The 27049-nt window shown below is 50.0% G+C and overlaps 1 protein-coding gene and 1 non-coding gene across 7 annotated transcripts; both read left to right on the forward strand.

The window, feature by feature from the left end:
• The first annotated feature begins 1018 nt into the window (after positions 1–1018).
• Positions 1019–25848, forward strand: pmvk (phosphomevalonate kinase). Of its 6 annotated transcripts, XM_073059921.1 has the most exons (7): positions 1213–1322; positions 5661–5820; positions 9049–9112; positions 13871–14023; positions 14391–14520; positions 16155–16294; positions 25474–25848. In XM_073059921.1, exons 4-7 carry the CDS (start codon positions 13937–13939, stop codon positions 25486–25488), a joined length of 372 nt encoding a protein of 123 aa, XP_072916022.1. In that variant the 5' UTR covers positions 1213–1322; positions 5661–5820; positions 9049–9112; positions 13871–13936; the 3' UTR covers positions 25489–25848. The 6 variants fall into 6 exon arrangements, with proteins under 6 accessions (XP_072916019.1, XP_072916020.1, XP_072916021.1 ...); XM_073059918.1 differs by lacking the exon at positions 5661–5820 and having other exon boundaries at positions 1019–1322; XM_073059919.1 differs by lacking the exon at positions 5661–5820 and having other exon boundaries at positions 1019–1322; positions 13871–13996.
• LOC140736422 (U4 spliceosomal RNA) lies at positions 5569–5699 on the forward strand. The gene has a single exon (XR_012100955.1). It is a non-coding gene; the product is annotated as a U4 spliceosomal RNA (small nuclear RNA).
• Positions 25849–27049: the final 1201 nt, after the last annotated feature.

The following is a 27049-nucleotide window of genomic DNA, read 5'->3' on the forward strand; positions in this document are numbered from 1 at the left end:
TTGCTTGCAGACACCTGGACACTAGTAGAGAGCAGTCATAGTGTCGTGATGGAAACGCTTTAGCCAATGTGTGCATCAAAAGCTTCCACAAACAGCAATGCCCAGTTATCTCAGAAAAAGTCGAGTTTATTGTCAGATGCGCAATCCCATGCATAGGCACACATTGCAAGAAAAGTATAAATAATACAAGATTGTGCAAGAAGAATACAATTAGAACAAAAACAACATTAAGTCCATACAGAGTAAAATAGTCATCTATCTTATGACAACAAGATAGCTTTTAGATTATAGAACATAGAATAGTACAGCACAGTACAGGTCCTTTGGCCCACAATGTTGTGCCCACCCTTAAACCCTGCCTCTCATATATCCCCCTACCTTAACTTCCTCCATATACCTGTCTAGTAGTCTCTTAAACTTCAGTAGTGTATCTGCCTCCACCACTGACTCAGGCAGTGCATTCCATGCACCAACCATTCTCTGAGTGAAAAATCTTCCTCTAATATCCCCCTTGAACTTCCCTCCCCTTACCTTAAAGCCATGTCCTCTTGTATTGAGCAGTGTTGCCCTGGGGAAGAGGCGCTGGCTGTCCACTCTATCTATTCCTCTTAATATCTTGTACACCCCTATCATGACTCCTCTTACCTTCCTTCTCTCCAAAGAGTAAAGCCCTAGCTCCCTTAATACTACATATATTAAGATCTGACTTTCAAAGAGGTCAATAAAACGAAGAGAGGAGGTGAAAACAAAAAAAAACACTATCTTCGAATGAACACCAAACTATTTCATTATTTTAGCACTGCTCACAGCATTTAATATAAATTTAGATACATTAAGACCTACCTATGTGTTAAGAAGAAGAGTTTAGAGAGATATAGGCCGGGTTTGGGAACAGGATTAAAATTTGAATATTTATTTTGTTGACATGGACACGGCCCTTTCCCGTGCTGCACAACGCAATGGAACAAGCGGAACGAATATTACGCCCCTCCAGCAGACGAGTTGCCCGGATCATTTAGCAGTGGACTCATCACTGCAGATTGTACCATCGGGAGTAAAGGGACAAATTGATTTTTCAGCTGAACGTTTCGGACTCTGATCCCGGGTCCGGCCGTTTACCCTCTACATATAGAGTATGAGCTGGGATTTGTACGGAGAGACTTCAGAGCTCGGAGCTGGTGGTGAGGCGTGCATTAGTCAGACCCTCCCTGGGACGAAGTGCCGGGGTCCCAGTCCACCATGGCGACGCCGGTGCTGGTTCTGCTCTTCAGCGGGAAGAGAAAGTCGGGCAAGGATTTCATCACCGACTCTATCCAGAGCAGGTCAGCGGGGCGAGCGGCCTGCCCCCGCAGTGCGAACCAGGCATCTGTCTGGAGTAACGCTGAGTTGAGGGGGGGGGGGACTTTCAGTGGGTCGGACTTCCTGTGGGGGTGATTTTCCAAGTGGGGGGTGTAGGTGGTTCGTATAAAGAAAAGAAGGGGAGTGGCGAGACGGAGCCAGTGATGACTGCTAGACTGAGGGAGGGGTGTAAAATGGCAGGCAGGGTGTACCCAGGCCGGGGGTGGGGTGGGTCAGCGTTGGGAAGCATTGACAGGTGGATGAGAGATGCAGGGTGAAAACAAATATGGATAGACCATAGGAGCAGAATTTTGCCATTTGTCCCATTGAGTCTGCTCTGCCATTCAATCATGGCTAACCCTTTTTTTACCCTACCACAGTCACATTTCCTGGCCTTCTCCCCATAACCTCTGTTGTCCTGGCCAATCAAGAACCTATCAACCTCTGCCTTAAATACACCCAACGACCTGGCCCCCACAGATGACTGTGGTAATAAATTCCCCAAATTCACCACCCTCTAGCTAAAGACATTCCTCTGCAATTCTGTTTTAAATGAATGTTCCTATGTCCTGAGGCTGTGACCTCTTGTCCTAGACTCACCCACAACGGGAAACATACTTTCAACATGTACTCTGTCTAGGCCATTCAACGTTCGAAAGGTTTCAATGAGAACCCCACTCATCCTTCTAAATTCCAGCAAGCACAGACCCAGAGCCATCAATCCTCATAACGGAGAAATTACTTTAGTCAGAGGGTGGTAAATGTATGGAATTTGTTGCCATGAGTAGCTGTGGAGGCCAAGTCACAGTGCATTTAAGACAGCGATAGGTTCTTGATTAGCTAGGGCATCAAAGAGTATGGGGAGTGGGGATGACTGGATCAGCCCTTGATTGAACGGCAGAGCAGACTCAATGGTCCGAATGGCCTACCTCTGCTCCTATATCGTATGGTCTTGTATCATAAGCCTTTCATTCCTGGAATCATCCTGGTGAACCTCCTGCGAACCCTCTCCAATGCTTGATGAGGAGCCCAAAACTGTTCACAATACTCAAGGTATCCGTGTCTCATAACGCCTCAGCATCACATCCCTGCTCTTGTATGGTAGACCTCTTGAAATGAATGCTAACATTGTCTTCCTCACCACCGACTCTACCCGCAAGTTAACCTTTAGAGTGTTCTGCACAAGGACTCCCAAATCTCCTTGCATCTCAGAGTTCTGTTTTTTTTTCCCACTTAGAAAATAGTCCGCACATTTATTTCTACTACCAAAGTGCATGACCATGCAGTTTCCAATATTGTATTTCATTTGCCACTTCCTTGCCCATTCTCCTAATCTGTTTAAATCCTTCTGCAGCTGGCTTGTTTCCGCAACACTACCTGCCCCTTTACCGATCTACGTATTATCTGTAAATTTAGCAACAAAGCCATCTATTCCATCTTCTAAATCGTTGATAAACAGCATAAAAAGAAACAGTCCCAACACTGACCCCTGCAGAACACCAATAGTCACTGGCAGCCAACCAGAAAAGGTTTTATTCCCACTCGCTGCCTCCTACCAATCAGCCAAAGCTCTAACCATTCCAGTAACTTTCCTGTACTACCATGGGCACTTAACATGGTAAGCAACCTCACGTGTGGCACCTTGTCGAAGGCCTTCTGAAAGTCCAAATATACAACATCCACTGCATCCCCTTTATCTATCCTACTTGTCATCTCCTCAAAGAATTCCAACAGGTTTGTCAGGCAAGATTTTCCCTTAAGGAAACCATACTGACTTTGTCCTATCTTGTTCTGTGTCACCAAGTGCTCCATAACCTTAATAATTGACTCCAAAAGCTTCCCAACCACTGAGGTCAGGCTAACTGGTCCATAATTTCCTTTCTGCTGCCTTCCTCCTTTCTTAAAGAGTGGAGTAAGATTTGAAATTTTACAGCCGTCTGGCACCATGCCAGAGGCCAATGATTTTTGAAAGATCATTTCTGATGCCACCACAATCTCTACTGCTACCTCTTTCAGAACCCTAGGGTGCAGTTCAACTGATCCTGGTGACTTGTGTACACTTAGATCTTTCAACTTTCTGAGCACCTTCTCCCTTGTAATAGTAACTGCACTCACTTCTCTACCCTAACACCCATCAACACCTAGCACACTGCCAGTGCCTTCCACAGTGAAGACTGATGCAAAATACTCATTTAGTTCATCTGCAATCTCTTGTCACCTGTTATTATTTCTCTGGCCATGTTTCCTAGTGGTCCTATATGCACTCTCATCTCTTTTTTATTTTTCATATACTTGAAAAAGTTTTTTCTATCTGCCTTTATATTGTTTGCTAGCTTGCTTTCATAGTTCAACTCCCCCTCAATGATTATTTTAGTTACTTTCTGTAGGTTTTTAAAAGCTTTCCAATCCTCTACCTTCCTGCTAATTTTTGTTTTGTATGCCCTCTCTTTTGCTTTTACATTAGCTTTGACATCCCTTGTCAGTCACGGTTGTACTATTTTGCCATTTGAGTATTTCTTTGTTTTTGGAATATGTCTGTCCTGCACCTTCCTCATTTCCCCCAGAAACTCACACCATCGCTGCTCTGCTGTCATCCCTGCCAGCATCTTCCAATTTACTTTGGCCAACTCCTCTCTCATACCACTGTAATTTCCTGTACTCTACTGAAATATGGCTATATCAGACTTTTTCCCTATCAAATTTCAAGTTGAATTTAGTCATATTGTGATCTCTGGCTCCTAAGGGTTTCTTTACCTTAAGCTCCCCAATTGCCTCTGGTTCATTACATAACACCCAATCCGTTATAGGTAAATAGTAGGCTCAACGACAATCTGCTATAAAAAGCCATCTCATAAGCATTCAACAAATTCACTCTCTTGAGATCCATCACCAACCTGGTTTTCCCAATCGACCTGCATGTTAAAATCTCCCATGACTATCATGACATTGTCCTTTTGACACGCTTTTTCTATTTCCCATTGTAATCTGTAGTCCACATCCCAGCTATTGTTTGGAGGCGTATATAACTGCCATCAGGGTCCTTTTACCCTTGCAGGTTCTTAACCCCCAAGGATTCAACATCTTCCGATCCCATGTCACATCTTTCTAATGATTTGATGCAATTCTTTACTGGCAGAGCCATGCCTACCTTCCTATCCCTCCGATACAATGTGTAACCTTGGACATTCAGCTCCCAACTACAACCATCCTTCAACCACGATTCAGTGTTGGCCATAACATCATACCTGATAATCTGTAAAAGTGCAACAAGATTATCCACCTTATATCATTGAGATATAACATGTTGAGTACTGTATTTGCTACCCTTTTTGATTCTGCAAATGCACTGATATTCACCCTGCTGACTGCAATTTTGTCCTATCATCTGCCTGCCCTTCCTGACAGTCTACACACTACCTTTGCTTTTTTGCCATCTGTCCTATCCTGAGCCCCTTCACTGTGGTTCTTACCCTCTTGCCAAATTAGCTTAAACCCTCCCCAACAGCTCTGACAAACCTGTCTGTGAGAATATTGGTCCCCCTCGGGTTCAGGTGCAACCTGTCACTTTTGAACATGTCATACCTTCCCCAGGAGAGATCCCAATGATCCAAGAACCTGAAGCCCTGCCCCTGCACCAGCTTCTCAGCCACACATTTATCTGCCAAATCATCCTGTTTCGAACCTCGCTGGCAATCCGGAAATTACTACCTTGGAGGTCCTATTTCTCTCTAAATTCTCTCTTCAGGACCTCTGTGTTTTTCTCTCCTATGTCATTGGTACATCTGGCTGCTCTCCCTTCCCCTCCAGAATGCTGTGGATGCAGTCCGAGATGTCCCTGACCCTGGCACCTGGGAGGCAACAAACCATCCGGGTGTCCCGTTCACATCCACAGAATCTCCTGTCTGATACACTGACTATTGAGTCCCTCATCACTACCGTTCCGCTCTTCTCCCTCTTCCCCTTCTGCACCACAGACCCATGCTCATGCCAGTAACATGGTCTTCCTGACCATTCCCTGGGAGGTCATCCCTCACAACACTGTATATTTATTATTGAGAGTAATGGTGTGCTCTGTGCTAACTGCCTATTCACTGTCCCATTTCTTCTCCTGACAGTCACCCAGCTACCCGCCTCCTGCAACTTTGGGGTGACTACTTCCCTGTAACTCTTGATCGATGATCTCCTCACTCTCCCATAGAAGCCGAAAGTCATCCAGCTGCTGCTCCGGATCCCTTTGCGCAGTGTTAGTATCGTAGCCGATGAGGTTTACCCGAGGCACGATTAGTGCTTATTGAAAACTTTTCTCTAACGCTGTCTTCAAGGAGCTGCAGCTGGATGCACTTTACGCAGAGGTAGTTGCCTGAGACCCAGGACTCCAGCATCTGGCAGGAAGAACACGCAACAGCCATTTAAACAGCACTGACACAGTGAGGAAAAAAAGGGAAACTTAACAGAATCTTGCCCAGAGCCAACACCTCTCTGGTGAGTTGAAACCTCCTTTGAGTTAAAGCCTGATACCCCACTCTCACGACTGGCCCGCTCCCAACAATGGCCGCTCCGCTTGTCCCTTCTGGACCTTTACTTACTCTTCTCCGCACTGCTCCCGCCACTGATTGGGCTGCCGGAATGTCACCAACCGCCTGCTAAGCTCTCCTTTTAAACAAGCGCTGCCAACCTGCAAGAAACCTCCTCACTGTGCTCTGTCCCCACCACTGAGAGGCAGATGGGGTGATGAGGGGGAGGGGGAAGCTGCTGGTGGGAGGTACAAGAATTCCGGTAGCCAATATACCTTGGTACATGTGCCCATAATTACCAATACCAAAGCACTTTAACTTCCATGCTGGAGATTGAGTAGGCTGCAGGTGTTGGAATCTGGAGCAACTAAGAGCATAAGAAACAGGAGTCGGCCATCAGGCTCATCAGGCTGATCTGGCTGTGAACTCATCCCCACCTACCTACCTGCCTCTTCCCCTATAAACCTCATTTCCCTTACAATGCAAAACTCTATCTAACTGCATCTTCAATTTGTTTAATGAGATAGCTTCTCCTTCTTCCCTGGGCAGAATTCTAAGATTCACTACTCTCTGGGGGGGGGAGAAAGCAGTTTCTCCTCGTCTGTCTTAAACCTATTCCCTGAATCTTGAGGCTTTGTCCCTGGTTCAAGTCTCACCTGGTAATAGAAACAATCTTCCTGCCTCTGTGGCAAGAAAGGAGTTGTTAGCATTTCAACCCAAATCTTCCCACAGATGCTGTTGACCTGCAGTCGAGGCCCTTCATCAGAACTGGAAACGAAGGGGGCAGAAACAAGAAATAAGGGAGTTGGAGAGAGGGGAAGAGAAGGGGGTGACAGAGTAACCAGAATGGAAAGTGGGAAAAGAGAAGGCGGGTAATTACTGGGTCAATGTACATGACATCAGGTTGGAGGCTATCCAGATGGAATATGAGATGTTGCTCCTCCAGCATGTATGGACTCATCATGGTGGTAGAGGACAGATGTGTCAGAATGGGAAATTAAATTGAAATGGGTTGCCACCAGGAGGTCCTGCTTTTTGCACAGGCAGAGCGAAGGTCCTGATGAAGAGTCTCAGCCCAAAATGTCAGCTGTTTATTCCCCTCCATAGATGCTGCCTGACCTGGTTGTTCCACTATAGGGTCTTTGGAGAGGGTGCAGAGGAGGTTTGCCAGGATGCTGCCTGACCTGGTTGTTCCACTATAGGGTCTTTGGAGAGGGTGCAGAGGAGGTTTGCCAGGATGCTGCCTGGTTTAGAGGGACAAATTTGGGTTGTTTTCTTTGGAGCAGTGGAGGCTGAGGCTGAGGGGAGATGTGGCAATTAGATTATGAGAGGCACAGATAGCGTGGACGGGGAGTATCTGCCTCCCAGGGTAGAAATGGCTAATACCAGAGGGCATGTATTGAAGGTGAAAGGGGGTAGGTTCAAAGGGGATGTGAGTGGTAAGTTTTTTACTCAGGTGGATGCCTGGTATGGTGGTAGAGGCAAATGTATTAGAGGCTTTTAAGAAGTGATTAGATAGGCACATGGATGTGAGGAAGATGGAGGGATGTGGACATTCGGTAGGAGGGATTCGTGTTTGGGTGTTTTTGATTTGCTTTTGGGTTGAAGGGCTGTTCCTGTGCTGAGTTCCTCCAGCATTTTGTGTGTTGATTGTAGAATCATACATCATGGAAACAGGCCCTTTGGCCCGACTCACCCATGCTGTAAAAGAGGGGTACAAAGGATGACCGATTCTGGAATCTGAAACAACAAACAATCCACTGGAAGAGCTCAGCGAGTCAAGCAGCATATGTGGGAGAAATTCCCCCTCTCCCACAGATGCTGCATGACCTCCTGAGTTCTTCCAGCATTTGTAATCTGTGGAAGACGTCTGCAGAAACATCAATTCAATGGAAAAAGTACTTAAATTGGTCTTGCTATAGAAAGGGAGGCGATACCAAGGCATCTCTGCCCTCTCATCAGCAGGCAAACTACTTGCAAGTATCCTTGTCAACCGATTCCTTCGCTATCTGAAGAAGTACTCCCCAAATCGCAGTGTGGTTTCCGCCCAACTACAGATACTGCAGGCGTGATCTTCACAGCACACCAATTACAGGAAAAGGGCCCCAATCAAAGGCAATCCCTTTCATCATTTGACTATGGAAAACTCTCTTTAATGTTTGAATCTAGGCTACTAAAAGAAGTCCTTATTTATTTCTTCAGAAACAGCAAGTAGAATTTTAGAGTCTGGGTGGATTGCTATGGACACCAGTATTTTATAAAAGCCAGATTTATTTGTCACACATGCATTGAAATGTTGCGCTTCCATTTGGAATTGTGCTGGGGCAAGTGTCACCATGCTTATGGCACCAACGTAGCGTGCCCATGGCCCACTAACCCTAACCCATGTGGAAAGAACCCAGAACATCTGGAGGAAACCCACGCAGTCACGGGGAGAGCGTACAAACTCCTTACAGACATCAGCGGGAATTGAACCCTGATCTTCTGAAGGCTGGCACTGTGCTAACTGCTATGCTTCCTTCCCTGATGGACGTAGTGAGACGGGGGGTCTTTCTGCCAATCCAGTGGCCTGTTAAGGTTCATAGAGAACAGAAACAAGGCTCACTGTGTCCGTGTTAAGTGTCGGAGGACGACAGCTGGCCTGAGAGGAGTATGTTAAATTGTGAGAGGACAAAGAGTCCTTCACCCCAGCGGGACGACTTCAAGTTATGAAGCAGTGATTTCAAATGTCGCCAAAGTTCTTTTTCTAGTACGCGGTCTTCTTTGGGCATATACACTCTAATCTGTTGGCTGTAGTCAACCAAACCCCACTCCTCCCGCCCCTGTCCCCTCCCTCCCTACTTTGGTGCCCCCGCCTCGCCCCACTCTTGCCCGAGTGAAAGATAGCCTAAACCAACAGATGTTTACTCCCCTCCTTATGTGCTGCATGACTTTGAGTTCCTCCAGCACTTAGTGTGCATTGTTCAAGTTTCCCAGCATCTGCAGAGTCGCTTGTCTCATTTAACCTTGTTTGTTTTTAGCCAGTATTCACTCGCTTCCTCCCCCACCTCCCAAGGAAGCAATAGACAATAGGTGCAGAAGTAGACGCCTCTTTGTGCCTCCTTGTGCAGGCATGTTATTGTGTTTGCAGTTTGCTGCTGTTGATTGTGTTTGTGTTAGTAAGTGTAGTAAATGTTTCTCTCTGTGCTTTGCGTAGGTTGGGTGCTGAGAACTGTACCATTCTGAGACTATCAGCTCCCATTAAGGAACAGTATGCCAAGGTAGGCACGTAAGGTTTCACCAAGAGCAGGGTGGAGGGTTTTGTATTTTCACTCCCTTGTCTCCGTCTTTCAAATTAATGGCTCCATCTTCTCCATGCCTTCACCTTTGCTCAGCCACTCCGTCAATCTGACCTCCAACTGTTTAGAAGTCCTCCTGGCTCAGTAGTCTTTCTAACTCTTAAACTGGGCAGTCAAGGACATCTTCAAGAGGTGGTGCCTCGAGAAGCTGGCATCTATCACTAGGGGCCCTCACCAACCCAGAATGTGCCCTCTTCTCATCACCACCATCTGGGAGGAGCTACAGGAGTCCGACGACCCACACTCGACAATTCAGGAGCAGTTTCTTCCCCTCCACTATCAAATTTCTGAGTTGTCCATGGGTGCCACCTCATTATTGATTTTGTTATTTATGGTAACTATTGGTATTGGTTTATTGAGATTATTTTATTGAGATATAGTGGGAGAAGGCCCTTCCAACCCTTTGAGCTGCAACGCACAGCAATTCCGCAATTTAATCCTAGCCTAATCATAGCACAGTTTAGAATGACTAGTTAACCTACCAACTGATGTGTCTTTGGACTGTGGGAGGATGTACAAACTCCTTACTGGCAGCGGTAGGGTCGCCTGTACCCGAAAGCATTGTGCTAGCATCTACACAATTGTGCCGCCCCCTTTCACTATTGCTACGTGTACCAAGATACAGTGAAAAGCTTGTCTTGCACACTGTTCATACAGATCAGATCATTACACAGTGCTGTAAGATAAAACAACAGACTGCAGAATAAAGTGTAACAGCTACCGAGAAAGTGCAGTTCGGGTAAATGATGAAGTGCAAGACCATGATGGGGTAGATTGTGTGGTTAAGAGTCCATCTTATCATGCAAGAGGTCCATTCAAGAGTCTGATAACAGTGGGGCAGAAGCTGTCTTTGAGCCTAGTGGTAGGCGCTTTCAGGCTTTTGTATCTTCTGCCCGGTGGGAGAAGAGAGATTGTCTGGGGTGGGTGAGGTACTGGCTGCTTCACTGAGGCAGTGAGACGGAGCCCACAGAGGGAGAGGCTGGTTCCTGTGATGTACTGAGCTCTCTGCAGTTTCTTGGAAGTTACAGTTGCTATAGCAAGCAGTATCAGAATCCCTGGCATGCGTTGTGAAATTTGTTGTTTTGGCGCGGCAGTGCTGTGCGATACGTAATCATGATGTATTTAATGTATATATTTAAAATTTTTAGAGTCAGTAGGTAGTGCAAAAAGAGAGCAAAAACAAAAGATGGTGTTCATGGGTTCATTGTCTGTTCAGAAATCTGATGGCAGAGGGGAAGAAGCTGTTCCTGAAATGTTGAGTGTGTACCCTCAAGCTCCGTACCTCATCCCTGATGGTAACAGTGAGAAGAGGGCATGTCCCAGGTGGCGAGGGTCTTCAGGATGGATGCAGCATTCTTCAGGCAACGCCTCTTGAAGATGACCTTGATGGTGGGGAGGCTACTGTCCATTATGGTGCTGGCTAAGTTTACAACCCCCTGCAGTTCTTTCTGAGTCCTGTGCAGCGGTGCCTCCACACCAAGCGGTGTTGTGCTGGTAATGGAGCTGGCTGAGTTTACAACTGCCTGCAGCCTCTCTCAGTCCTGTACATTGGAGCTTCCGTACCAGGCAGTGATGCAGTCAGACAGAATGCCCACTCTTTTCTAACCACAATGCTGGTTGAGAAGTGTAATCGAAATGGTCGCACTTCCCCTGCCAAACTCCAGGGCAAGCAGGAGAGAGGGAGGTTCGTGCAAAGCCAGGGTTGGGGAGTCATGAAGTAGAGGGCTCAGGTTTAACAGGAACCTGAGGAAGCTTCTTTTTCCAACCAAAGGGTGGTCTGCAAATGGAGAGAGACTCTGTCTGTGCTGCTGTAGTAGAGATCTCTGTCTACCCCCACTCACAGAAACGGGAGCAGTGTTCCTGAAACACTTAGTAATTCCTCATAATTCATGGGGCAGAAGCACCACCGAATCGGAAGATTTAGAATTGTTGCATCCTGACGCTTTGCGTCAGAGGTTCTTTGGAAGTCGAGAGTAAGGCATAAAAGTTATTGCTAGCGGTTTTATTAAGAGTTACAAGAACAGTGATCAAACAGAGGAAGGTAAAGGGAAAACTAGTTAGTCTCAAACTCAGACCGGAGATGACACAAATACCAGTGATAACTGTGAATTAGACAGATTCGAGTGGCCTGAAAGCAAAACAGTTTCTAGAAGAGTTTAGAAGCAACTATACTTTAATTGCTAGAAAATGCATATAGCTGATTGTATAAAAATACAAGTATGCATAGGAAAGTTAAAACTACAAGAAAAACCGATTTTACATCCCAGTCTAACATTGCTGAACTTCAACAACACTGGCCAGTCTCAGTGACACTATTGTCTTAAGTATAAGAAAACTACAGAAAAAATGCTCATTCTACACCCGAATTGACTCTGACTCCAGCCAGAGGGGCACGTAATTCAGATTAGTTAAATATTAGCTTTGTCACATGAACATCGAAATATACAGTGAAAAGCATCATTTGCGTCAAATCAGATTAGTGAAGATTGCGCTGGCCAGTCGGTAGAATCTGAATCAGAGACACTCTATTGCCAGTATGTGAAGTACACCGAAACTGATTGTGGTTCAGAGCCAAGCATGAAACACTGGACCACACCAAAACAGACAACACAATAGCAACCAGGACAATTTACTGATTGTGATTCGGTGCCAAGCATAAAACTCAGGACAATACCAAAACAGACAACACAATAGCAACCAGGACAATTTACTGATTGTGATTCGGTGCCAAGCATAAAACTCAGGACAATACCAAAACAGACAACACAATAGCAACCAGGACAATTTACTGATTGTGGTTCGGTGCCAAGCATAAAACTCAGGACAATACCAAAACAGACAACACAATAACAAGCGACAATTTACAGGACAATAGTGTAAACAGCCATAAGCAGAATGGTCACATGCCCAAATGTTAATTATCAAACTTAAATATGAACAGACTTAACAATTATCAACAGAACAAGGAGAGCAGCAGTGCCAGCATATCATGCCCACAACTCAATAACCCTAACCTGTACGTCTCACTAACCACAACTCAATAACCCTAACCTGTACGTCTCACTAACCACAACTCACTAACCCTAACCTGTACGTCTCACTAACCCTAACCTGTACGTCTCACTAACCACAACTCACTAACCCTAACCTGTACGTCTCACTAACCCTAACCTGTACATCTCACTAATCACAACTCACTAACCCTAACCTGTACGTCTCACTAACCACAACTCAATAACCCTAACCTGTACGTCTCACTAACCACAACTCACTAACCCTAACCTGTACATCTCACTAACCACAACTCACTAACCCTAACCTGTACGTCTCACTAACCCTAACCTGTACGTCTCACTAACCCTAACCTGTACGTCTCACTAACCACAACTCACTAACCCTAACCTGTACGTCTCACTAACCACAACTCACTAACCCTAACCTGTACATCTCACTAACCCTAACCTGTACGTCTCACTAACCACAACTCAATAACCCTAACCTGTACGTCTCACTAACCACAACTCACTAACCCTAACCTGTACGTCTCACTAACCACAACTCACTAACCCTAACCTGTACATCTCACTAACCCTAACCTGTACGTCTCACTAACCACAACTCAATAACCCTAACCTGTACGTCTCACTAACCACAACTCACTAACCCTAACCTGTACGTCTCACTAACCCTAACCTGTACATCTCACTAACCACAACTCACTAACCCTAACCTGTACGTCTCACTAACCACAACTCAATAACCCTAACCTGTACGTCTCACTAACCACAACTCACTAACCCTAACCTGTACGTCTCACTAACCCTAACCTGTACGTCTCACTAACCACAACTCACTAACCCTAACCTGTACATCTCACTAACCACAACTCACTAACCCTAACCTGTACGTCTCACTAACCCTAACCTGTACGTCTCACTAACCACAACTCACTAACCCTAACCTGTACGTCTCACTAACCCTAACCTGTACGTCTCACTAACCACAACTCACTAACCCTAACCTGTACGTCTCACTAACCCTAACCTGTACGTCTCACTAACCACAACTCACTAACCCTAACCTGTACGTCTCACTAACCCTGACCTGTACGTCTCACTAACCACAACTCACTAACCCTAACCTGTATGTCTCACTAACCCTAACCTGTACGTCTTTGGGATGCGGGGGGAAAGTGACACCTAGAGGAAACCCACAGGGGGAACTGACTGTACAAATTCCTTACAGACGGTGGCAGGAATTGAACCCTGATGTTGCAGCAAGTGATGTAAAGCCTGTGCTAACTGCTCTGCTGTTGTTATTCCTGATGGGCTGTTCATGAAGCTCCTCAACAAGGAGAGACATCGGCTTTCATGTGAGACCTAAAACAGTCAGTACGTTGTTCCGCGGTGATTTCAGAGTGTTCTTCAGGACAGCTGTCTGGGCTGTAATGTAGCCAAACCAACCTCTTTTGTTTTTTAAATTAGTATTTAGAGGTTCAGGCTCTTCCAGCGCCAACCAATTAATCTACCAACCCGCAAGTGTTTGGAATGTGGGAGGACACTGCAAAGTCTTTACAGGCAGTGGTGGGAATTGAACCAGGGTCACTGATGCTGTCATGCTGTTATGCTAACCCCTATTTGAGTGGCTGCACAGTTTATCGTCGTGCTCTCCTTCACACAGGAGCATGGATTGGACCTCAACCAGTTACTGGGCCCCTGTGAGTACAAGGAGCGGTATCGAGCGGAGATGATCCGCTGGGGAGAGGAGCAGCGTGTTCGGGATCCGGGGTACTTCTGTTGCCTAATTGTAAGGGACGTGAAGTCACCTGTCTGGGTAAAGAAATCTCCACTTGATCTGAAAACCCTGAGAGTTACACTGGGTGATGCACTTTGTGTCTGCGTAAGAGGCTTTGTGTGTCAGTGCAACTATAATTTTGTGTGAGTCTATCTTTCTGTCTGTCAGTGTGAGAGGAAACAGATTGTGTGTTGAGAGAGACAGATTTTGTGTGTTTGCGCGTGTCTGCGAGAAGGACTTTGCTTGTGTGACTGTGTGTGTGTGTGAGTGTGTGTGTGTGTGTAAAGATTGCTGCACAAGAAATGAGAGCCTTGGAGCCTTGGGGCCTCAGCATGGCTGTGGTGTGTTAGGACACTGCCCCCACCGCTCCACAGTGGTCCTCACAGCCTCTTTTCTCTCCTCGTAGATCATCAGTGATGCCCGCCGTCACTCGGACCTGGAATGGTTCCGGACGCACTACGGCAGCGCTGTGCAGACCGTGCGAGTGGTGGCCTCACAAGAGACACGGCAACAGAGGGGCTGGACATTCACCGCAGGTAAAAGAGGAGACTACGGCCATATCGTACTCTTACTCACTCAGCTCCTCTCCAGTCACTTGAACCAGTCGTACAATTGGGACCAATCAGGGTATGGTGTTAGTGCTGCTTTTAAGATCCTAACCCTGTCTTCCCTCTGGGTGCAGAGACCTGCAGGTCACTGTTCTCAAATTACATGGCTGGTACTTCTTAAATTTAAAATATGGGTGTATCAAAGCTCAGTCCCTATGCCACCCACCCATCTCTGCGACCCTCTCCGGCCCCGCGCCCCTCCCCGTCTCTGCGACCCTCTCCGGCCCCGCGCCCCTCCCCGTCTCTGCGACCCCCTCCGGCCCCGTGCCCCTTCCCGTCTCTGCGACCCCCTCCGGCCCCGTGCCCCTTCCCGTCTCTGCGAACCCCTCTGGCCCCGCACCCCTCCCCGTCTCTGCGACCCCCTCTGGCCCTACACCCCTCCCCGTCTCTGCGACCCTCTCCGGCCCCGCGCCCCTCCCCGTCTCTGCGACCCCCTCCGGCCCCGCGCCCCTCCCCGTCTCTGCGACCCCCTCCGGCCCCGCGCCCCTCCCCGTCTCTGCGACCCCCTCTGGCCCCGCGCCCCTCCCCATGTCTGTTTAACCCTTCCAGTCCTATGCCCCTCCCATCTCTGCGATCCCTCCGGCCTTACGTCCCTCCCCATCTCTTCAACCCTCTCATCCCCTACGACCCTCCCCGTCTCCGACCCCCTCTGGTCCCATGCCCCTCCCCATCCCTGACCCCCTCCGGCCCCGCACCCCTCCCCGTCCCCGAGCCCCGCGCCCCTCCCCGTCCCCGACCCCCTCCGGCCCCGTGTCCCTCCCTGTCTCTGCGACCCTCTCCGTGTCTGTTTAACCCTTCCAGTCCTATGCCCCTCCCCATCTGTTCAACCACCTCTGGCCCTACACCCTCCATGTCTCTGTAACCCCCTCCCCATCTCTGACTCCCTTCATCCCTACACCTCTCCCTGCCTCTGCAACCCCCTCCAGCCTAAACTCCTCCCTTCCTTTGCAACCCCCTCTGGCCCTCCTCCCCTCCCATTCCCTGTAACCCCTTCCAACCCTACACCCCCCCCCTATCTCTGTAACCTCCCCTGGCTCTACACCCCTCCCTGTCTGTGTAACCCCTCAGGCCCTACACCCCTTCCCGTCTTTGTAATTCCCTCCAGCTCTGCAACCCCCTTCGGCCTAAACCCCTTCCCATCTCTGTAACCCCCTTTGGCCTAAACCCCTTCCCATCTCTGTAACCCCCTTCGGCCTAAACCCCTTCCCATCTCTGTAACCCCCTTCGGCCTAAACCCCTTCCCATCTCTGTAACCCCCTCGCTACACCCATCCCTGTCCCTCTGACCCACACCCGTCCTCATCTCCGTGACACCCTCCCTCTTCATCCCTGCACCCCTCCCTGTCTCTTTAACCCCTGCAGCCCCTACACTCCTCTCTGTCTCTGGTGGCCCTCCCAATTCTCCGCCTCCTCAGCCATGCCTTCAACTCCAGAGTCCCCTCCCTAAGCCTCTCTGCTTCCCCCCCCCCCCCCCAAGCCATGGGTGGTGTTTGACACTATTAGTCTCTGGTGGTAACAGGACCCCTACCAGTTCTCACCTCCCTCTCCCTCTACCCCGGGCAGGTGTGGATGACCGAGAATCAGAGTGCGGACTGGACAATGGGGTCCATTGGGACTGGGTCCTGAACAATGACGGGACGTCCCAGGAGCTGGAGACACAGCTGCAACCTCTGCTGGAGTTTATCCGAAACCGTTTGGCCCAGGCAGGTCACTGAGGGCAGGAGATCAGGCCGTCCCATCACCGTTGTAACTGGCATTGATGGAGCTGCACCCACAGCCACCTGTGCGGGGAGGGTCACTCTCTGATGGGAGAGAGCCCCCAAAGCTGTGAAATACGTGCCTGAATCAGATGAGAGAGAGAATTGTGGTGGCCGGAGGGGGTCACAAGGACAGGGAGGAGTGTAGGGCTGGAGGGGGTCACAGAGATGGGGAGGGGTGTAGGGCTGGAGGGGGTCACCAAGATGGGGAGAGGTGTAGGGCTGGAGGGGACATAGAGATGGGGAGGGGTGTAGAGGCTTCTGGGGACACAGAGATGGGGAGGGGTGTAGAGGCTGTGGGGTCACAGAGATGGGGAGGGGTGTAGAGGCTGCTGGGGACACAGAGATGGGGAGGGGTGTAGAGGCTGGTGGGGTCACAGATGGGAAGGGGTGTAGAGGCTGGAGGGGCTCACAGAGATGGGAAGGGGTGTAGAGGCTGCTGGGGACAGATGGGAAGGAGTGTAGAGGCTGCTGGGGACACAGATGGGAAGGGGTGTAGAGACTGGAGGGGACACAGAGATGGGAAGGGGTGTAGAGGCTGCTGGGGACACAGAGATGGGGAGGGGTGTAGAGGCTGGAGGGGACACAGAGATGGGAAGGGGTGTAGAGGCTGGAGGGGACACAGAGATGGGAAGTGGTGTAGAGGCTGGAGGGGACACAGAGATGGGAAGGGGTGTAGGGCTGGAGGGGCTCACAGAGATGGGAAGGGATGTAGGGGCTGGAGCGGACAGAGAGATGGGGAGGGGTGTAGAGGCTGGAGGGGACACAGAGATGGGAAGGGGTGTAGGGCTGGAGGGGTCACAGAGATGGGAAGGGGTGTAGAGGCTGCTGGGGACAGAGATGGGGAGGGGTGTAGAGGCTGCTGGGGACAGAGATGGGGAGAGGTGTAGAGGCTGCTGGGGTCACAGAGATGGGAAGGGGTTTAGAGGCTGGAGGGGACAGAGAGATGGGGAGGAGTCTGGAGGTCAGACGGGTCACAGAGATGGGAAGGGGTGTAGGGCTGGAGGGGCTCACAGAGATGGGAAGGGGTGTAGAGGCTGGAGGGGACACAGAGATGGGAAGGGGTGTAGAGGCTGCTGGGGTCACAGAGATGGGAAGGGGTGTAGAGGCTGGAGGGGACACAGAGATGGGAAGGGGTGTAGAGGCTGCTGGGGTCACAGAGATGGGAAGGGGTGTAGAGGCTGCTGGGGACACAGAGATGGGAAGGGGTGTAGAGGCTGGAGGGGACACAGAGATGGGAAGGGGTGTAGAGGCTGCTGGGGTCACAGAGATGGGAAGGGGTGTAGAGGCTGGAGGGGACACAGAGATGGGAAGGGGTGTAGGGCTGGAGGGGACACAGAGATGGGAAGGGGTGTAGAGGCTGGAGGGGACACAGAGATGGGAAGGGGTGTAGAGGCTGCTGGGGTCACAGAGATGGGAAGGGGTGTAGAGGCTGGAGGGGACACAGAGATGGGAAGGGGTGTAGGGCTGGAGGGGACACAGAGATGGGAAGGGGTGTAGAGGCTGCTGGGGTCACAGAGATGGGAAGGGGTGTAGGGACTGCTGGGGTCACAGAGATGGGAAGGGGTGTAGGGCTGGAGGGGACACAGAGATGGGAAGGGGTGTAGAGGCTGGAGGGGACACAGAGATGGGAAGGGGTGTAGAGGCTGGAGGGGACACAGAGATGGGAAGGGGTGTAGGGCTGGAGGGGTCACAGAGATGGGAAGGGGTGTAGAGGCTGCTGGGGACAGAGATGGGGAGGGGTGTAGAGGCTGCTGGGGACAGAGATGGGGAGAGGTGTAGAGGCTGCTGGGGACAGAGATGGGAAGGGGTGTAGAGGCTGCTGGGGTCACAGAGATGGGAAGGGGTGTAGAGGCTGCTGGGGACACAGAGATGGGAAGGGGTGTAGAGGCTGGAGGGGACACAGAGATGGGAAGGGGTGTAGAGGCTGCTGAGGTCACAGAGATGGGAAGGGGTGTAGTGCTGGAGGGCTCACAGAGATGGGAAGGGGTGTAGAGGCTGCTGGGGTCACAGAGATGGAAAGGGGTGTAGGACTGGAGGGCTCACAGAGATGGGAAGGGGTGTAGAGGCTGCTGGGGTCACAGAGATGGGAAGGGGTGTAGGGGCTGCTGGGGTCACAGAGATGGGAAGGGGTGTAGAGGCTGGAGGGGACACAGAGATGGGAAGGGGTGTAGGGGCTGGAGGGGCTCACAGAGATGGGAAGGGGTGTAGAGGCTGCTGGGGTCACAGAGATGGGAAGGGGTGTAGGACTGGAGGGGACACAGAGATGGGAAGGGGTGTAGAGGCTGCTGGGGTCACAGAGATGGGAAGGGGTGTAGGACTGGAGGGGACACAGAGATGGGAAGTGGTGTAGAGGCTGCTGAGGTCACAGAGATGGGAAGGGGTGTAGAGGCTGCTGGGGTCACAGAGATGGGAAGGGGTGTAGAGGCTGGAGGGGACACAGAGATGGGAAGGGGTGTAGAGGCTGCTGGGGTCACAGAGATGGGAAGGGGTGTAGAGGCTGCTGGGGTCACAGAGATGGGAAGGGGTGTAGAGGCTGGAGGGGACACAGAGATGGGAAGGGGTGTAGAGGCTGCTGGGGTCACAGAGATGGGAAGGGGTGTAGGGGCTGGAGGGGACAGAGAGATGGGGAGGGGTGTAGGGTGGAGGGGACACAGAGATGGGAAGGGGTGTAGAGGCTGCTGGGGTCACAGAGATGGGAAGGGGTGTAGAGGCTGGTGGGGACACAGAGATGGGGAGGGGTGTTTAGGCGGAGGGGGTCACGGAGATGGGGAGGGGTGTAGAGGCCGGAGGCGGTTACATAGATGGGGTGGGATGTATGGGCCAGAAGGGGTCACTGGAACAGTGTAGTTGTTGGGGATGTCACAGAGACAAGGAGGGTGTAAGGGCCTGAGAGAGTTACACAGAGGGATTTAGAGGAGAGAGGGTGTATCACAAATGGGAAGGACTGTAGGGACCAGGGGAGGCTCACAGAGACGGAAGGATGTAGGGACCAGGGGAGCTCACAGAAATGGGGAGGAGTATAGGGACCGGAGGGAGTTGCAGAGATGGGAAGGGGTTTATGCAGACTAGGAGGGCAGACTGAGGGGGTTACAGAGATGGGATTGGTGCAGCATTCAGAGGGGTTGTGGAGTGGTGGGGCTAAGAGGGTTACAGAGGCACCAAGGTTTTCAGGGGGCGGGGAGGTTCAGCAGGTTTAGGGCTTTATTCCTGGGAGCATGGGATACTGAGGGGTGACCTGGTAGAGATGTACAAGATTGTGAGGGGATCAGGGTGAATGCACATAGTCACTGCTGGGGAACCCAGAGCTAGAAGGCATTGGTGTAAGCTGAAAGGGGAGAGAGATTTAACTGGAATCTGAGGGGTAACTGTTTCACCCAGAGTGTGGATGGGACAACGTGCCAGAGGAAGTGGTCAAGGCGAGTACAATGATGATATTTAAAAGGCACTTGGACAAGTACGTGGCCAGGAATCAGCACAAGGGAGGATCGCTAATAGTGACGAGGTGGATGTAATATATGCAGATTCATGCAGGAAAGGTTTAGAGGGATATGGGACTAGAGGAGATGGGCACTTTGGTCAGCATGGATGACTAGGGCTGAAGGGCCTGTTTCTGTGTCACGTGACTCTGTAACTGTGTGACAGATGTAGATTGGGAGAGGGGTCAGGCCGCCACCTGGAGTGATGTCCGTGTTGCCTAGTGGTTCCCAGGTGGCCGTTTCCTCGGTAAGACCCTGATGAGCAATACTCCCACCCGCCTCCGCATTCAGCAGACCCTCCTCACTGGCCAGGGACACGGGCACCCGTTGGCCAAAGGTGCCCTTCGCCGTTCTCGAGCTGCCCTCCTTTCGGAGAAGAGGACGTCCAACTGCTCAAGCATTCCTCCTCTCCTGGCCCACCAGGTGGAGTGGCACCTAGCACGGGCTGGGATCATCAAGTCGTACTGTAGGGAAACCGGCCATTTGGCCCATCGAGCCATGGTCACCCTTCAGTACTAATCCCAACCCCCAGCACTTGGTTGATCACCTTCTCGCAAATGCTTGTCTAGACACTTCTTCAACATTCAGTGGCCCTGTCTCCTCCACTCTCTCGGGCAGTGTGTTCCAACTACTCACCCCTCTCTGGGTGAAGAAGGTCCCGTTCAGATCCCATTTAAATCTCTTCCCCTTTCACCTAGATCTGTGTCCTAAACTCTTTGAAACACCAGGGAGAATTGCTAAGGGTGAGAAGGTAGTACAGCAGAGGCACAGGCCATTCGGCCCAGCTTATCTACACTGGCCACTGATCTGTATTAATCCCGTTTCCCAGCACTGGGTCTACAGCTTTCTCTACCGGGGGGGGGGGGGGGGGTTCAAACGCTCGTCCAGTCACATCTGCAACTATGTCAGTGAATTTGCTTCCACCTCTTTCTCTGGCAGTGAGTTCTGGCTACTCACCACTCTCTGGCTGAAGAAAGTCCCTGTTAGATCCCCTCTGAATCTGCTCCCCTTCCATGAGTGTTATCTCCCTCCATTCAGGGGACGGTTTCAGGCAGTCTCCCTTTTCTATAAACACGAGATTCTACGAAATCCGGAGCAATATGCTCTAAATGCTGGAGGAACTCAGCAGGTCAGGCAGCACCTATAGTGGGGAATAAATAGTCGACATTTTGGGCCAAGACTGGAGGGCCACAATAACTAGATCAATGAGTGGTAGAACAGCAGAAGTCACGGGGAGCAGTGAGAGAGGGACTCGATGAATTCCCATCGGAAAGAGGATTTAAACGATTTCAGGGTTGGCACCCCTCAGAGAGGGGTAGCAAATCATAAACACAATTCAGGCTTCTTCCCCCTTCCTTTCCAGTCCCGATGAATGGTCTCAGTCTGAAATGTCACCTGTTTAATTCCTTCCATAGATGCTCCCTGACATGCTGTGTTCCTTCAGAATTTAGTGTGAGGTGCTCAAGATTTTCAGCAACTGCAGAATCTCTTGCATTTGTTAGACGCCTCGAAGGGGCTGTGGAGTTGAGGCAGATGATGGCCGTATGAAGGAGCAGGCAGGAGTCAGAGGAGATGCTATCAGGACCTGGGCCAGGGCTGGTGGGGATGGGTCTGTTGCCTGGGTAACTGCACCCACCAGCCCCCCCCCCCCCCCCATCGTGTCTCTGGACGACAGTGCAGTGGGAGGGGAGAGGGAAGGGGAGGAGAACTGTCAACGCTGACTCTGCACTGATCTCTGATGAGGCCACAATGAAGCTCAAAGCTCATCAATAAACGTAATGCCTGAGGCAAAATCTGCTCTGTGCTGTTTCTGACTATTGTACTTTGTCTCCTTGTGAGAAGATTGTTTGTTCCCTGTGTATAATGCTGTGTGTTGCTTTCAGTCTGTGATGAGATGGGGCTTCACTCTGTGTCTGACCCCGGGAGTGTGTGATGGGACAGTGTGGAGGGAGCTTCACTCTGTGTCTGACCCTGGGAGTGTGTGATGGGACAGTGTAGAGGGAGCTTCACTCTGTGTCTGACCCCGGGAGTGTGTGATGGGACGGTGTGGAGGGAGTTTCACTCTGTGTCTGACCCTGGGAGTGTGTGATGGGACGGTGTGGAGGGAGTTTCACTCTGTGTCTGACCCCGGGAGTGTGTGATGGGACAGTGTAGAGGGAGTTTCACTCTGTGTCTGACCCCGGGAGTGTGTGATGGGACGGTGTGGAGGGAGATTCACTCTGTGTCTGACCCCAGGGGTGTGTGATGGGATGGTGTAGAGGGAGCTTCACTCTGTGTCTGACCCTGAGAGTGCATGAATGGACGATGTAGGGGGAGCTTCACTCTATATCAGAACCTCACCCAGTCCTGTGAGATTGAACCGTGGAGACATTTGTTTTGCTCCCTTTTGGCCAGTGTTTCCAGTAGGTGGCAGCAGAGGCACACAGTGGCAAGAGGAGGCTGATACTGGGTCTGTGTGTGGGGCTCTGGGGAGCAGGCATCTGCCACCAGACTGTGAGAGGGACATACATAGCCAGTGACCCTCCATGGGGTGGAACTTGCCTTCATTTCTAGTAGAATACAAAGTCAATGGCAGGATTCTTAGCAATGTGGGTGAACACAGGGAGTCTGGGGTCCACCTTCATTGATTCATCAAAGTTGATAGGATTGTTAAGAAGCTGTATGGTGTGTTGGCTTTCTTTAGTTGCAGGATTGAGTTCACGAGCTGCATGGTAACGTTGCAGCTCTTTAAAACTCTGGTTAGACCACATGGAGTTTTGTGTTCTGTTCTGGTCACCTTATTTATTATAGGAAGGATGTGGAAGCTTTAGAGAGGGTTCAGATGATATTTACCAGGATGCTGCCTGGATTGGAGAGCAGGTCTGAAAAGGAAAGGTTAAGCTCTTCGCTTTGGAGTGAAGGACAATGAGAGGGCACTTGTTAGGTGTATAAGATAATAAGAGGCATGCCTTCTCCCCTAGGGTGGAAGTGGCTAATACGAGGGGGCATAAGAGAGTGATTGGACTGAAGCATAGGGGGGGGAATGTCAGGTAGTTTTACCAGAATGGTGGGTGTGTGGAACTCACTGCCACAGCTAGTGATCCAGGTAAGTACATTAGGGACTCTTAGATAGGCACATGGACGATAGGAAAATGGAGGGCTGATTTAGAGGGAAGCATTAGATTGATCTCAGAGTAAGTTCAAAGGTCAGCATAACATAGCATGCCCACAACTCGTACGTCAAGTCAAGTCAAGTTTATTGTCATTTCGACCATAAACTGTTGGTACAGTACACAGTAAAAATGAAACAATGTTCCTCCAGGACCCTGGTGCTACATGAAACAACACAAAACTACACTAGACTATGTGAGACAACTCAAGGCTACACTAGACTACATAAAACAACAAAAACTGCACTAGACTACAGGACTACATAAAGTGCACAAAACAGTGTAGGGCAGCACAATAATTAATAAACAAGACAGTAGGCACAGGAGAGGACAAATTACAATATAATAATGATGTAGATATCAGTCTAGACTCCGGGTGTTGAGGAGTCCGATGGCTTGGGGGAAGAAACTGTTGCACAGTCTGGTCATGAGAGCCCGAATGCTTTGGTACCTTTTGCTAGATGGCAGGAGGGAGAAGAGTTTGTGTGTGTGTGTGTGGGGGGGGGTGCGTGGGGTCCTTCACAATGCTGTTTGCTTTGCGGGTGCAATGTGTGGTGTAAATGTCTTTGGAATGTGAGAGGGAACTGGAGGAACCAAGCAGTCACGGGGAGAGTGTAAAACTTCTCACAGACAGAGATGGAAATTGAACCCCGATCGGTAAACGCATTGCTGTAAGGCATTACACCTCGTTATGGATCACTTATCCTTCTCCAGACTCCTTTGGTACTTGGAGGTGGCTAATTGTGCCACCCTCTGTTTCTAAGGAATAAAATATTCTAATGTCTGAAGACCTTTTGAGAAGTGGCAAAGATTGGAATTCAGGAGCATTTCACATCCGTGAGCTTAGAAGCACCTACATCTACCAGTCTCTCTGATCAAACCAGTTCTGGGTTGTTTCAGGTGGTGAGGTCGGAGAGCCTTTGCAGTGTCTGGTCACAGTGAATCTGCGACAGCTGAGACAGCACGGACACCAGCAGGGAGCAGCACCTTTCGCTGGAGTCCTACAGCCTGGAAACTGGCCTTTCAGCCCATTTTCATCCTCCACGCGTTTCCCCCTCCCCAGATTCCACCCCTTGCCCACACAGTAAGGGGGTTATTTACAGCCACAGATTAAGCAGGAGTTTGGGATGTGGCGGGGAACTGGGAGGTGGCTGGGGAAACGTGCATTCAAAGGGAGAATGTGAAGGCTCTATGCACAGACAGTGGTAGAGGTTGGGCTTGATCTCGGGCCGCTGGTGGGATGGACTGGGGCAGTAAAGAGCTTGCGTGCGGGAGTTTGTCCTCTCACGGCAGCCATTGTGTAAACTGATGGAGCCGATCCCAGCGAAGGTCAGTGTCAAACGAGACTTAGTCGCTGGAGATGATCATCACGGACGATATCCTCAGATGCCTCAACACCTCCCTCCTGAGGAGATTGAGGCGAGCAAGGCTTCCTACCGGAGCACCATCGAGAGCATCCTGAAGAGCTGTATCGCCGTTTGGTATGGGATAACCACAAGACCCAGTAATGGGTCGTGAGGACTGCTTAGAGAATCATCGGATCTCTTTCTCTTTCCCCACCATCCAGGACGTAGACTAACATTCACTGAGCACTCAGCATTGTCAAGGAACCCTCCCATCCATCCCACGGTTTCTTTGACCTCCCACTGTCAGGCAGCAGGAACCGCAGTATAAGAGCAAGGACTATTAGACAGGGTGACAGCTTCTTCTCCCAGGCTGAACACCCTGCTAGCACCCAGTACACCTTACTTATGACAGCTCTAATGGCCTTGTACTGTTGTATATTTAACAATATGTCATTGTTACAGCCGTCACATCAAGTCCTTGGAGCGCCTCCACATAAGCTGCCTCCAGGGCATCCTGGGAATTACTTAGCATGAGCGGGTGCCTCACACTGAAATACCTGTAAAGACCAACTGCAGAAGTATTGAGGCCATGGTCACCCAGTGTCAGTTGCAGTGGCTGGGGCACGTGATAAGGATGCCCCCATGTTGGCTACCCCGCAGAGTGTTATACGGCCAGCTACATCATGGTCGATGCTCAGCTGGAGGGCTGAAGAATCACTATAAGGATCAGATGAAGAATGCTTTAAGGAAATGCAAGATCAGACCTGAGGACCTGGAGGATGTTGCTGCTGACCATAACACTTGGCGACAGCTGTGTAGGGTTGGGGTTCGTATTCTGGAGATGGAAAGAACAACCAGCAGGCAGCAGAAGAGAGCCAGGAGAAATACAGCCATGGCTGCCGTCACTACCACCACTACCACATATACATGTCCCACCTGCAATAGAACTTGTGGGTCCAGGATAGGACTGTATAGTCATCGAAGATCTCACCGTTAAAGGAGTGGATGTCGTCATCGGACAACCGAAGAAGGTGTCATATATACACTTTATGTCAACTTGTACAGCTACAGTTTTTTATCTGTTACTGTTACAGTATTAATGTTATTTTATGTGTGGTATGTGATTTTGCTCCCTTTTTTTTGCTTGTTAGGCCGCTGGCGTTTAAGGCAGCAGTGAAGGTCTTGAATCTCTGGCAGTGTTCACAGCTTCTTCACCGTGTCAGTAGCTTCCTCTCGGTTTTCACTACAGTCAGCCTTGCAAGTCCCGGGTGGAGACTCAGGAATACTGTAGCACTCAGATGTAGAAGGATTCTTCATTGCTGTTTCTGTAACAATTTTGTTTTGCCAGTCGGGGTTGTTAGTCCTGAGATGAACCCCTGAACCTGGAGAACTGGAAGACTCTTCACCTGGACCTGTTTGGCATAAGTGACCGTACCAAAAGCCAGAATTCAAAATCAGAATCGGTTTTAATATCAGTGGCGCATGTAGTTAAATTTGTTGTTATGGGTCAGCAGTGTGATGCAGTACATAGTAATAAAAAGTGTAAATTACAGTCAGCTGTGTCTGTGTGTTTTTTAAAAAGCTAAATTAAATCAGTAGTGCAAAAAGAGGGGGAAAGGTAGTGGGGCAGTGCTCATGGGTTCAATACTCATTCAAAAATCTGACAGCAGAGGGGAAGAAGTTATTCCTGAGTCGCTGAGTGTGTTCCTTCAGGCTCCCATATCTCCTCCCCACATTCCTTGGTGGTGTTGGTTTTTGATGCAAGCGATACATTTCTCAGTATGTTTTGATGCGATAACTATCTGAATCTGAACGATCTAACGGGATTATATGCAAGTAAAAGCTTTTCACTGTGCCTGGCTACATAGTACAATAATAAACCGAGTGAGAATACGCAGGGAATTCTGCAGAGCGACGCACACAGCTTGCTGGAGGATTGCAGGTTGCATCGATTTCTGCTTTGAGCCCATCACCCTGACTGGGGCAGCTCGCCAGGGTCCTCGTTCTAGGCGAAGACCCTTCCTCTCTTAGGGATGAGGTCTTTCGAGCTACTGTTGGCATTTCCGTAGTTTCTTTATTGAGTTACAGGCCTTTACAGCCCTTTCAGTCGCGCCACCTAGCTATCCCCAATTTGATTCTAGCCTAATCACAGGACAGTTTACAAGACCAATTAACCTACCAACTGGTACGTCTTTGGACTGTGGGAGGAGACTGGAACACTCGAAGGAAAACCCCACACTCACGGGGAGAATGTGCAAACTCCTCACAGGTAGCGGTGGGACTTGAACCCATGGCACCTGTACTGTAAACTGTTGTGACTAACCACTAGGCTACCGTGTCACGAATGGGCTCTGGGTTTTTACGGGAGGGGGTTGCTTGCCCCCTGCCCAACCACCCTCCTTTTATAGCTGGCTTTAGGACGGCCAATTGCAGAGTCAGGCAGCCTCCGTGCAGTGGAATAAACAGTTGGCGTTTCGAGCAGAGACCCTTCTTTGGGACTCTCCCTCCTCATATGCTGCCTGACCTGCTGAGTTCCGCCGGCCGTTTGTATGACACTCCAGACTCCAGATCTCTTCTGACACCAATCCTTCTCCCAATCTGTAAGATCCCATTTGGAATGGCCAGGATGTTCCCTGACCCCACACTGCCTTGAATTCTGACAAATCCCAACAGATTGCCAAGATGTAACATGGCTCAATACCTAGCTAATCAGAGGCAGGGACCTCA

Source organism: Hemitrygon akajei, chromosome 11, assembly GCF_048418815.1.
Source record: "Hemitrygon akajei chromosome 11, sHemAka1.3, whole genome shotgun sequence".
Classification (NCBI taxonomy): Eukaryota; Metazoa; Chordata; class Chondrichthyes; order Myliobatiformes; family Dasyatidae; genus Hemitrygon; species Hemitrygon akajei.